At 37.7% G+C, this 13,695-nt stretch overlaps 1 protein-coding gene across 3 annotated transcripts in view; it reads right to left on the bottom strand.

Annotated features, from left to right (window-relative positions):
* The window catches only part of LOC126483888 (S phase cyclin A-associated protein in the endoplasmic reticulum), a 607,888-nt gene that overhangs the window by 538,794 nt on the left and 55,399 nt on the right, over positions 1–13,695 (bottom strand). For 2 of the 3 annotated variants that reach the window (XM_050107145.1, XM_050107146.1), the window contains exon 7: positions 10,864–11,456. In XM_050107145.1, coding sequence (XP_049963102.1) covers positions 10,864–11,456 — 593 coding nt within the window. Of the gene's footprint in view, positions 1–8,843; positions 8,916–10,863; positions 11,457–13,695 lie in introns of all 3 variants that reach the window. The other variant, XM_050107144.1, reaches the window with a different exon arrangement.

The raw sequence follows: 13,695 nt of genomic DNA, 5'->3' as shown, positions 1-13,695 counted from the left end.
AATATGCTTCTGACAGACAATGCACTTTAGCAAAAAAAAATACACTGAGAGTACAATTGGACAACATGGAGTATATCATGTTCATTTAGGCTAATATGCTTCTGACAGACAATGCACTTTAGCAAAAAAAAAATACACTATCTAAAGTTACTTCAATATGGAGTTATGTAGGCAACAGGAAACTAAAAAACTGGAACTGTACATGACCTAATTTAAATTATGTTCTGGGAATCACAGTAGAACCACATACTATCAAAGCATGCCTCATAGCCCAAAGCATGGTATACTTGAAACTTAACTCGACTATGACACAAGGCTTACGTATGTTTGCAGAGAATTTGCCATTACAGCCAGAAAATTTCATACTTTGCCCCATGATTACTCATTAGGTGAACAAAAAATTACACAGTAACAAACAAAAAATTATTTCATATCTGTCAAATAAAATATATTTTTTAATTCTTTCATTGATAGTTTCTAATGCCCCTGCAATAATGAAGTAATGTATTCCTAGTTGAACTGGCAAGCAACTACTAAAGATTTTATTACGGTAACCACTCTTACATTCTGTATAGATTGAAGTAAAGGAAATCAAAAACACAGATTTGGATCTCAGCTTTACAGTTCAAAATGGGATCTTCTGAAATATTTATCGTCAAACACTTTCTCCATTTGTTACATGCAATTTCCCCCCATTTATACAAAATTCATAACATTTACTTACAGTGAAGGCATGTTGTCAGACTTCTGTATAATTTTAGGTATGTTTGTGATTTTCAAGAACATTTTCAAAACTCAAAGGAGTACAAGTATTATTCACCGAGTTATTCACATACATATTATGAACAGTAATTTTCTATCACACTTCAAGAAGATACACAAGACAGTATCCTCAGCTAGTGTCTTCCCACTGAGCTCAACATACTGTTTCCCATTAAGGAGCCTTCAGTTTTATAATGTACCTGATCCAGTTTATCGCTGGCATGTATTTTGTTCAGTAAACAACTATATCAAACTGTACTGATGCCTTTCTTAGCATATGAAGCATTATTCTGAACACCAAGTTAAAAAGAATTCCAGATCTTGTGGACAAATTACTTATCCACTACACACACAATTAATGCGTCCACAAACAATTGTTATTATCACAGAACTGTTTAGTTCCCTGAAAAGTAATCATAAATGATTACAAAATGTGGTGCATAATATCATATAATTCTAGGGCTGCACCTTGAAGTGTAAATCTAATAACTCTTTTTAAAACTAAAACAACCTGTGACCAACTACAATCACAGGGGGCATATTGTTAATCTAGCAATTCCTCTAAACAAAGCATGCAGACAATATTTCTAAACTGCTATCTTGTTTTATCGTGCAAGCTGAACACTACATTTTACAAAAGAAATAAAGTTTCCACATAAAGAAATCTTGAAGCTACAAAAAAATTATATTCACAGAAACTAAATGAATGGACTGATGTGTTGAAATCAATGAAGATGCAGTTGTATGAAACGTTAACATTGAAAAAAGTCAGAAATGCCGAATACAGAACTTGCAAATATGTCATGAAAATGAAAATTTGTACCAGGCTGCAATTTGAAAGGTATTCCCACATACCCCATTGGAAACCTCTGGTAGTAGTTTTCAGAAAAGAAACATAGAAACATCTGTACAAACGGGAGTTCATCGGACCTGGAGGTGTGTTCAGTCAGTCAAATGATTAAGGTGACAGCTTGTGAAAAGCAGGTAATCCAGATACGAGTCATCATTTAGCAAAAATTTTCACTGTAACAAACTGAAAAAATGTGATAAAACAGACATGGCGCAGAAAGCCGTTTGGTCTTTTCAGTTGTGAAGAACATGCAAAGAATGGTGGCTTGTCATATACAAATACTGCGTTCTTTGTTTACGAACCAGAAGCAGCATAAAAACATAAAAAGAAGGGAATGAAGCAGAATATTATTCAATGAAGAAAGAAGCTGTGGAAATGTAATGATAAAAACACTTCTTTACAACATGCCAAATTTTGATTAGACGTTGTTGTTGTTGTTGTTGTGGTCTTCAGTCCTGAGACTGGTTTGATGCAGCTCTCCATGCTAAGCTATCCTGTGCAAGCTTCTTCATCTCCCAGTACCTACTGCAACCTACATCCTTCTGAATCTGCTTAGTGTATTGATCTCTTGGTCTCCCTCTACGATTTTTACCCTCCATGCTGCCCTCCAATGCTAAATTTGTGATCCCTTGATGCCTCAAAACATGTCCTACCAACCGATCCCTTCTTCTAGTCAAGTTGTGCCACAAACTTCTCTTCTCCCCAATCCTATTCAATACCTCCTCATTAGTTACATGATCTACCCACCTTATCTTCAGCATTCTTCTGTAGCACCACATTTCGAAAGCTTCTATTCTCTTCTTGTCCAAACTGGTTATCGTCCATGTTTCACTTCCATACATGGCTACACTCCATACAAATACTTTCAGAAACGACTTCCTGACACTTAAATCTATACTCGATGTTAACAAATTTCTTTTCTTCAGAAACGTTTTCCTTGCCATTGCCAGTCTACATTTTATATCCTCTCTACTTCGACCATCATCAGTTATTTTACTCCCTAAATAGCAAAATTCCTTTACTACTTTAAGTGTCTCATTTCCTAATCTAATCCCCTCAGCATCACCCGATTTAATTTGACTACATTCCATTATCCTCGTTTTGCTTTTGTTGATGTTCATCTTATATACTCCTTTCAAGACACTGTCCATTCCGTTCAACTGCTCTTCCAAGTCCTTTGCTGTCTCTGACAGAATTACAATGTCATCGGCGAACCTCAAAGTTTTTATTTCTTCTCCATGGATTTTAATACCTACTCCGAATTTTTCCTTTTGTTTCCTTTACTGCTTGCTCAATATACAGATTGAATAACATCGGGGAGAGGCTACAACCCTGTCTCACTCCTTTCCCAACCACTGCTTCCCTTTCATGTCCCTCGACTCTTATAACTGCCATCTGGTTTCTGTACAAATTGTAAATAGCCTTTTGCTCCCTGTATTTTCCCCCTGCCACCTTCAGAATTTGAAAGAGAGTATTCCCGTTAATGTTGTCAAAAGCTTTCTCTAAGTCTACAAATGCTAGAAACGTAGGTTTGCCTTTTCTTAATCTTTCTTCTAAGATGAGTCGTAAGGTTAGCATTGCCTCACGTGTTCCAACATTTCTACGGAATCCAAACTGATCTTCCCCGAGGTCCGCTTCTACCAGTTTTTCCATTCGTCTGTAAAGAATTCGCGTTAGTATTTTGCAGCTGTGACTTATTAAACTCATAGTTCGGTAATTTTCACATCTGTCAACACCTGCTTTCTTTGGGATTGGAATTATTATATTCTTCTTGAAGTCTGTGGGTATTTCGCCTGTCTCATACATCTTGCTCACCAGATGGTAGAGTTTTGTCATGACTGGCTCTCCCAAGACCATCAGTAGTTCTAATGGAATGTTGTCTACTCCCGGGGCCTTGTTTCGACTCAGGTCTTTCAGTGCTCTGTCAAACTCTTCACACAGTATCTTATCTCCCATTTCATCTTCATCTACATCCTCTTCCATTTCCATAATATTGTCCTCAAGTACATCGCCCTTGTATAAACCCTCTATATACTCCTTCCACCTTTCTGCTTTCCCTTCTTTGCTTAGAACTGGGTTGCCATTTGAGCTCTTGATATTCATACAAGTGGTTCTCTTCCCTCCAAAGGTCTCTTTAATTTTCCTGTAGGCAGTATCTATCTTATCCCTAGTGAGACAGGCCTCTACATCCTTACATTTGTCCTCTAGCCATCCCTGCTTAGCCATTTTGCACTTCCTGTCGATCTCATTTTTGAGACGTTTGTATTCCTTTTTGCCTGCTTCATTTACTGCATTTTCATATTTTCTCCTTTCATCAATTAAATTCAATATTTCTTCTGTTACCCAAGGATTTCTATTAGCCCTCGTCTTTTTACCTACTTGATCCTCTGCTGCCTTCACTACTTCATCCCTCAGAGCTACCCATTCTTCTTCTACTGTATTTCTTTCCCCCATTCCTGTCAATTGTTCCCTTATGCTCTCCCTGAAACTCTGTACAACCTGTGGCTCTTTCAGTTTATCCAGGTCCCATTTCCTTAAATTCCCGCCTTTTTGCAGTTTCTTCAGTTTCAATCTGCAGTTCATAACCAATAGATTGTGGTCAGAATCCACATCTGCCCCTGGAAATGTCTTACAATTTAAAACCTGGTTCCTAAATCTCTGTCTTACCATTATGTAATCTATCTGATACCTTTTAGTATCTCCAGGATTCTTCCAGGTATACAACCTTCTTTCGTGATTCTTGAACCAAGTGTTAGCTATGATTAAGTTATGCTCTGTGCAAAATTCTACAAGGCGGCTTCCTCTTTCATTTCTTCCCCCCAATCCATATTCACCTACTATGTTTCCTTCTCTCCCTTTTCCTACTGACTAATTCCAGTCACCCCTGACTATTAAATTTTCATCTCCCTTCACTACCTGAATAATTTCTTTTATCTCGTCATACATTTCATCAATTTCTTAATCATCTGCAGAGCTAGTTGGCATATAAACTTGTACTACTGTAGTAGGCATGGGCTTTGTGTCTATCTTGGCCACAATAATGCGTTCACTATGCTGTTTGTAGTAGCTAACCCGCACTCCTATTTTTTTATTCATTATTAAACCTACTCCTGCATTACCCCTATTTGATTTTGTATTTATAGCCCTGTAATCACCTGACCAAAAGTCTTGTTCCTCCTGCCACCGAACTTCACTAATTCCCACTATATGCAACTTTAACCTATCCATTTCCCTTTTTAAATTTTCTAACCTACCTGCCCGATTAAGGGATCTGACATTCCACGCTCCGATCCGTAGAATGCCAGTTTTCTTTCTCCTGATAACGACGTCCTCTTGAGTAGTCCCCGCCCGGAGATCCGAATGGGGGACTATTTTACCTCCGGAATATTTTACCCAAGAGGACGCCATCATCATTTAATCATACAGTAAAGCTGCATGTCCTCGGGAAAAATTACGGCTGTAGTTTCCCCTTGCTTTCAGCCGTTCGCAGTACCAGCACAGCAAGGTCGTTTTGGTTAATGTTACAAGGCCAGATCACTCAATCATCCAGACTGTTGCCCCTGCAACTACTGAAAAGGCTGCTGCCCCTCTTCAAGGAGCACATGTTTGTCTGGCCTCTCAACAGATACCCCTCCGTTGTGGTTGCACCTACGGTACGGCCATCTGTATCGCTGAGGCACGCAAGCCTCCCCACCAACAGCAAGGTCCATGGTTCATGGGGGGTGATTAGACGTATACTATCCATGTTGTTTTTTGGTTTTGATTACACGTATACTACTCAAAACCAAAAAACAACATGGATAATGAAATAGCTAAAATCAAACAAATGAGTGGGACTGAGACCAGAAGCTATATGTTAAATACAATGGATTGAAGCACTTCTGTCCCAAGGTAGCATGTGAGCACTACATAAAATGGAACAATTAATCAAAACGTGCAGTGCGACAGTGTTTCTATGGGAAGAGTGGTTTGCTACCATGAATACAATATGGCTGGCTATCCATAAGTTATCACAGTTCACAACAATCATTTTATGAAGATGATATCAATATCGACTGTTGCATCACAATCACACACACCAACTTATGAGGGATAGCCAAAGAATGTTAATTATCACCTTGAAAAATTAGTCTATTTGCAAGCATATGTCTGCAGTCCTAGTATATACAGAAAGCCCTGTGCCACAGTACCATTAGTATGCCAATAGACGGGCCAAAATAAAGAGGTACAGTTTACTGATAAAGTAAAGTGTCAAGAGGTAATTTGATTTCTGCATCTGAAGAACAACAATGCTGCAATAATCCAAGATAATTTGGTGGAAGTGTAAGGCATCAGTAAACCATCATATGACAGACTGATTAGGTGGCACAGTGTCTTCCGTTGTGGTCAAACAGATTTGAATGATGATGAACAAAGTGGTAGAACATCTCTTTCGGAATAAATGCAAATTACAGAAGTGGAGGTCCTGGTGCTTGAAGATGAGTTCATTAATATCAAGGTGACAGTGGAAAAAGTGAAAATCAGTAACGGTTAAGTTTCAATACCTTGCACAAGATTTTACACATGAGAAAAGTAGCTGCCTGCTGGGTTCTGCAACTGCTCAAATGCATTCGAAAAGCCTGCTATGCAAGGCAGCAGCGTAAACACGGCAGCTGTGTGAGGCTAATACACATGGTTTCTTTAGCCATCAATCACCGTGGATGAGTACTGGGTGTATACTCCATGACAAAGCGCCTGAACAATCAGTGGAAACATGGATTCACCTCCGACAAGAAAAGGTGAAAGCCCAACCACCATCAGTCAAGGTTGGTCGAGTGCTGTTTGTAACTGCTATGGTGTGGTGCTAACAGATTATGCTTGTAAGAGGCAAATCATCACAGCAGGATACTACCAAAAATTCCAGACAGGGTTGCAGGAGTTTGCCAATACAGTGTTCTATTAGCTGTACAACAATGCCACAGCTCATTCATTACAGTATATGGTCATACGTACGGCATCTTTGAGCTATCAAATTTTCTCTCACCCCATATTCTCCTCAGACAGCACCCCGTGACTTCTTTCTCTTGCCTCAGATGAAGCAACCATTGTGTAGCAGGCATTTGCAGAACGACTGTGAGGTGATTTTTGAGGTGAAACATTTACTGAACAACCAAAATGCAAAGTCTGACAAGTCATCCATCTACATGAAAAATGTGTTACACTAAAGAGCAAATATGTCAGCACGGAGTTAAGACCTTCACCATCTTTCATGATCACAGCTTGTTTTTTTGAGGTGATGTTGAAAAACTCATGACTACCCCTCAATAATGATTGCTTGTGCCATACAGCACTGTCCTCTAAATTGGTGTGAATGAGTAAGTTAATGATTGCAGTGAATGAAGCAATTAAGCATGAAGTCAAGATGTAAATATGAGTCTGATGGCAACATAGCACACATTGCACAGATCCATGAAACTACGGTCAGTATCAAAAGTAAAGCATTGATCTTATTCAAAATAATTCATTGTAACCAGAAAAATTATGACCCTGGAAAAGGATATTGTTCACTTGGTTCCACATCATGCCAACAGGGTGTCCTCAAGAGAAATGTTCCTCAGCCATTCGAATAATCGTTGGGAGTTACTTTGCTTTTGATGTTAGTTGGTGCAAATCATTCACGTTAATATTACTTAAGTGTATTGCATGTCTGATTGGCCGAGATGTATGATGCACAGTGTTGGTGTTTGTTTTGGGTAACTCATTCCTATTCCAGAAGCAACACAAGTAGCTTTCATTGTTACTTGGTGAAAGAATGTTAGATATATAAAAACTGCAAACTAAATTAAATTTTAATAAAAATTATTCCATCTTGTAAATGTGGCTAATGTGCACATACCAACTTCTGACAGATGACAATCAATCTTGAGCAGTAATGCAGAATGCACAAAGAAGAGACAGATTATCACAAAGGAAATGAGATCACACAACTGTAACATTGAAGGACAAGCTAGGGAAAAAGAGAGGAAAACTGTAGAAACTGGGTATGACAAAGGACAGCTGGTGTAGCAAAATGGAACAAAACTTGGAAAGTACAAAGGAAAAGTTGGAGGGCAAGGAAAAAACTTTAAAAGATGTAAATGAAGGAACTGAAGGGGGAAAGAAATAAACAGAAGAAAGGAAACCAATCTGGAAGTCAAGTCATGCCGGCAACACTGTTAAATGTTCTAAAACGTAACATTGTTCCACAACTAATAGATTTTATAGTTTCCTTTTATTTCCCATTATTTGCAGTTTTGTCCATTAAGAAATTATCAAAGATTTAAACCACATATCAGAAAACAAAAGAAATTTATTTACAAATGCAAACAAAATACTAAGGTAGCAAACAATAGTGTGGGAATGAATATCACTTCCATGGATTATAAGTAAACACGTTCAATTATGACAAAGCTAATTTAAGTAAGTAATATCCATCCCCACACTAATGTCTGTAACATTGTAAATTTTCTGTAATTTGTAAGAGTTTACTTTTGTTTCCTGGTGTGTTTTTTTATGTGTTTGATACTGGCTTAACAGCAGAAACTTCTTAAGAATGACTAGAAGAGTGTTATGAAATCGGCCAGCTGTGGAACACTATTGTCTTTCAGAAAATTCTATATTGGTTGAGGATTCACAAGCAACAAATCTGACTATCAAATGGGCTCAGTGTACTACATACGGAGATGCATCAATCTTCAGATGTTTGAAAAACAGCATGTTCATGGACAATTCAGTCTGCAAGAGGAACAACCATCCTCCTTAAGTAACTTTGTTCCAACTTTATAGTGCTTTTCTGTGTGTGTGTGAGTTGCAACACCAGATTAAAGAATACGGAATTAAAAAAATAAAGAGTTTGTGAAAGGATCACCTTTTTCTTTTTGAAAAATAAGACAATATGAAAGACATCTATGAGCATTAAAAATCATTAATGTCACAGATCACCTTCCATAAACACATGCAGCAAACTATTCCTAACCACTTTCTAACACTGTGTTTAAGCTACTGTAACTGTCACTTATGTTTGGGATCTACTGCAACGGACAATGAAACATAAAGGTGTGAATCTGCTGAAGCATTTATGAAGTTCTTTAAGTTCAAAACACAGAAATTACAATGTTGTACTGTACAGGAGCAGAACATAAAATTGAAGCTTGGAACTGCAGGGACTACAGGCAACAAAGCCACAACACAGAAACACATCAATTGACAATACCTGCGGGCGATCAGAACTGAGCTGCCTTGTTGCTCTTACAGTCCCAAGGGAGGCACTCTGCCCTGAATGTGCCTGTTAAATTCATTGAATTAATAAAGAGAACTGCATCAACTCATTTAAATGCTGTAAAATATCCCTGAGACAATACCCACAAAAGAAAGATGAGAATAGACTAACTTTGATACGAAAAGCACAGAACACATATTTGTATTATATTTATTTGATTTTTTAAGTGTCTTCATTTATGTCTGACACAGTGAATGGTGTAAACCACACTTTCTACATAAGTTTTGTTTGCATCTGCACACTAAATAATTCTGAGACAAGTGCAAATATTATAAACAGCACCACTATCTAATGATTCTGTCATAAATACTTACAAAGTGAAAAATGATTACAATCTTCATACTAAGATTGTCATTTTAGTTTTTGCTTAACCCCCCAAGGAAGATAAGGTGCAGAAGAAAATATTAAAGTTTAACATCCAAATCACAAACAACCTAAACCTGAATTGCTGTTTGAGCTTAAATACTCTCAAATACAACTTCATCATCTCACTTGAACAAATACACAAAAGCTCCCTCATAGCTCAAATGCAGTTAGTGTATACTTTGCCCCTACTCTTACAGAAGGGAATGTGATCAGACCCAATAATCAAAATGGAGTGCTAAGCAACGAAATGAGTAACCTGCAATGATGAATGCTACTCTGAAGCCAGTTGAGAACAGCAGCAATGACTACAGTATCTAGTGACTGGACACTTATGTAGATACAGTTCACTCCATATAGACACTAAATGTTTCTTAGTTTGCAGGAAGTACACCGAATTTTATTTCTCATCTCAGGCAAATGTGATTGCAACTAAAAATTATTTTCCCCTGTCATTTCTTGTTTCATTCATCCCTCACAACAATTAGTACACATGAAAAATACCAAGTTGCAAATGTGTTTCGTTGTTCATGTTAGACAGTAATTCTCTTTATAGCTGCCTGTAGTCGGTCAGTCCACAGGCAATGGAATACTGCATCCAATAGTAACAAGTGTAGCAAAGCAATATAGTGTTCAAAGCAGTTTTCAGGTTGAAGACATGTTTCACTTTTCTGTACCAGAAAAATAATTTCATTTTTTTTCCAACAAAAAGTGCTTGTTAGACCCTTACAGCCAGTTTTAAGCATTACTCTTCTATGAAATAGTGGAAGTACCTTTCTCTTTGATTCTGAAACATCACTTGACAGGAATTTCTCATTAACTTACGACCGACTGCAACACATTCATTGCAAATTAAAGTATCATAAAAATATTTTGAAACTGAGTTTTTATCTGCACATCCTGCAGACAGAAAGAAATGTGCACTTTCATCAGGGGTGATATACAAGAAGTTGTACTTATTTTTATTTTATTCATATATTCTACAAGATGTAGGGTTTTACATTAATGAATGGCTCTCACAACACAACTGGACCGGCAGTAAAAAAAATCTGTCATGATTAAATGAGGGGTAATCATAAAAAATTTAAGAACAGCTACAGGACTGAAACAATAATTGTAAGACTGAAATACTCATTTCTTTCTGTTGAGACTCCTGATGTACCAATTAACGGAGTTGTATTAAACAAAGGTAACTTACAAAGTGTTGCTGCACATACTTATAGAATCTGATTACAGAACTGGCTTCATGTAACGAGAATCCTTGAAGAGGACACTGGAGCGTTCTCAGTTTACTGATCAATACGTCAAATGAAAAACTATCCCAACATTAAATTATTAATATGTCATAGTGATGCACAGGAACCAAGGAGAACTTAAATCAGAATGGAGAGGATCATATAGCTGAACATGAGATTCTATTATAATCAAATAATGTCAAACATTCATTAAGTAATGTTTTCCAAGTACATAAATGACTTCCAACAATATTATCCATGGGTAAAGTATTTATCTTGTGGCTTTCTGAAAGCTGCTTAACTTCTAGCATTATGCTGATGCAGGCAGTTAACAATAAAATAATAATAACACTAACTTGTCTTGGAGCTAGAGGGGTTCTGTTAACTTTGGAAGATGCATCCATAACTGGTCGTTGGAGACTGGTGCCTCTGCCAAATCTGACATCTGTAGAGGTCCTGCTTCGGACAAGGTGTGGACTTGGTAAGCCTCTGGGAAGAGGTTGTGGAGACATTCCAGGCCTGGAAATTCCTCTTGTCCCAGCCACTACAGCTGCGGTAGTGCCTCTGCCAGGAGCTACTGCTCTTGCAGAGATAGGTGCAATACGAGGGGTAGCACTCCTTGACACTGCAGAGTAAGGTGGTCTTGTGGATGACACAGACTGAGAACGTGGGAGAGGTGCACTCGAAGTCCTCGCAGAGGGTTTCGATAGCTGTAATAGAGTTCTCCCTGAAACCATAGATGTTTTGTCTGTACTTGGAGGCACTAACTGAGCTGCCACTGCTGGTTGTTGTGCTGGCACAACAGTTGAAGCTGCTGCAGGAGGAGCTGATACAGATGAAAGCGCTGGTCCTGGTATTGTTGAAGATGTACTGGCAGTAGGAACAGCTGCTACACTCACATGTGGTACAGAAGTACTGACTTTAACTACTGTTGATTCTGCTGCATTTGCTAAAATAAAAAAAAGTTAAATAGCATGACAGTGAAACCATCACTTTTAAAGTTAAATCAAATTATGCACTACTGACTTTTCTATATTACACACCTATTTAAAAAAGGAGCTGGTTGAAAATTGAATGTTACATGTTACTCATTACCATCCTAGTGTCTTACAAGCATAAAAGGATTAATGGAACATTTGTATCAATTTACAAAAAGAAATGGTGATCTGCAACTCACGACACAGACATACTATTGAGTTAATAAATGAATGTAGCTAAAGTTGCACCAAATTTTAAAACAAAATAAATTGCAGAAACAAAATGCTTACAACATATACCTTCTTTTAGAGATAAATGAGCACTAGGAAGAGTAGAACAAGAAGCTCTAAAGAAGTTTTTGAGACACTGTCCTTTTTCGCAATGATTAAAATATTTAAAACTTCTTTATCAAGTGTGTTACTGCTTAGTAAGGAAATAATTCATCAAAAGTGGTTTCATTAAATGGACTAAGCCTTAACATAAAAATAACGATGAAATGTTTTCAGCAGAGTTGGTGATTCTAGTTTTGCACACAATATTTTGACTGTTCCAGTGGGCTTGTTCAGATGTTTTGAAGTGGTCTTATGTTGCTCCTTGTATAAATTCTAACCTGACTGCAAGACATTGCTGGTGTAACACCCCTATATGTAGCCAAGAGCAACTCCTAGGACCTGCTATCCTCTATGGCACTCAAATTTGTTCTCCACCACGTGTGTCATCAGTTCTGGAAACATATACATTTGTTTGAACAGATACATCTTTACAGTTTACCAGCTCTGAATCTTTGATGAAATCTCAATAAATTGAAAGCCTGACTGCAAACATTTCTTAAATTTAAATGTTTGCCCTCCTCCTAAAGTTTATTAATATCATTTTCTGGACAGACTAATTAATTATGCTGTTCCAGAAGCTTGGATTCTTGATTACGACACTGGTCTTCATCATTTCACAATGATTTACTAAGCAGTACACAACAACAGGTTTACTTTTTCACGTTTTCTGAAGCAGCAAAAGAGGTTCAATGAAAAAATCTGTAAAAATCTTGCCAAAGTGCTAACAATGACCCCTATTGCCTCCAAGAAAGAATGAGCAGTACTTAAGTTGGGTGTATACTAGGAAGCAAGACAACAGAGAATAGGGCCGGCACATGGACCAGAGCAAGAAGAGGCAGAGTAGCACAGGCCAGGGGCTTATACTGGGGCACAGGCAGCTGATGCACACACTCATAACCATCATACTGCACTAGTTCGGAGTTTGTGATTGTTAGGAATTTATTGTCAAAGGAAGACTCACTGTAATTAAATGTCTTACAGCTCTGAATGCGATTTTTGCACTGATGATCTGCTGTTGCTACTTTTGACTTAACAGAAAACAGTATGATGAAATTGAACAATGGGTGCGCGCACACGCTGGTCATCTAGTTTTGACAAAGGCCTTGTTGGCCGCAAGCTTATCTTGTAACAGTCTTTCTGTTGTGCCTATCTGCAACTCAGCATCTCTGCTATATGGTGAGTATGACAAAATTGTAAGATTGGTAAACAACAGTACTTTCACAGAAGTTTGTAAATTTTCATGATGAACTTAATTAAACATTGCACTGTTTTTTCTCTCTTCACTGTGTGCAAATAGTACCCATAGAACCAGCAGAATTGTTCAAAATCACTGGAAAGAATGCAGTGAAACTGCTGCATTTAATGTGTCAGAAAGTAAGGCAGAAAACTTGAAGATGCCAATAATAGCCAAAAGAATGGAAATACTCGCTATTCATTCCAATTACAAAGACGGGAAATTCTAGGGTCTGTTCAAATCACCAAACAATCACACTTATCTCACATGATAGCACAATCATGCTCATTATTTCACAAAACAGGCTTTGCCAGTATATAGACTGAGAAATAACTGAAGGAGAAGCTGGATTTTGTAAAGGAAGAGGGACCCGAGATCAAATTGCCAATACTCAATATATTATGGAGAAGACAAGAGAATTCCAGAAAGATGTGCATTTCTGCTTCACTGATGATGCTGAAGTCTTTGACTGTGTCAAGCACAATAAATTATGGAAAGTACTCAAAAACATGGGCATACCAGACCAACTCATTCACTTCATATGGAATTTATTTTCTGACCAAGAACCCACAGTGAGAACCATGTATGGTGCAGCTAAATGGGTCAAGATTCAAAAAGGAGTACACCATGGCTACATCTTATCA

The sequence above is a fragment of the Schistocerca serialis genome, chromosome 6 (assembly GCF_023864345.2).
Source record: "Schistocerca serialis cubense isolate TAMUIC-IGC-003099 chromosome 6, iqSchSeri2.2, whole genome shotgun sequence".
NCBI lineage: Eukaryota > Metazoa > Arthropoda > Insecta > Orthoptera > Acrididae > Schistocerca > Schistocerca serialis.
The sequence above is the reverse complement of the archived record's forward strand: the minus strand, read 5'-3'. Positions and strand labels throughout refer to the sequence as shown.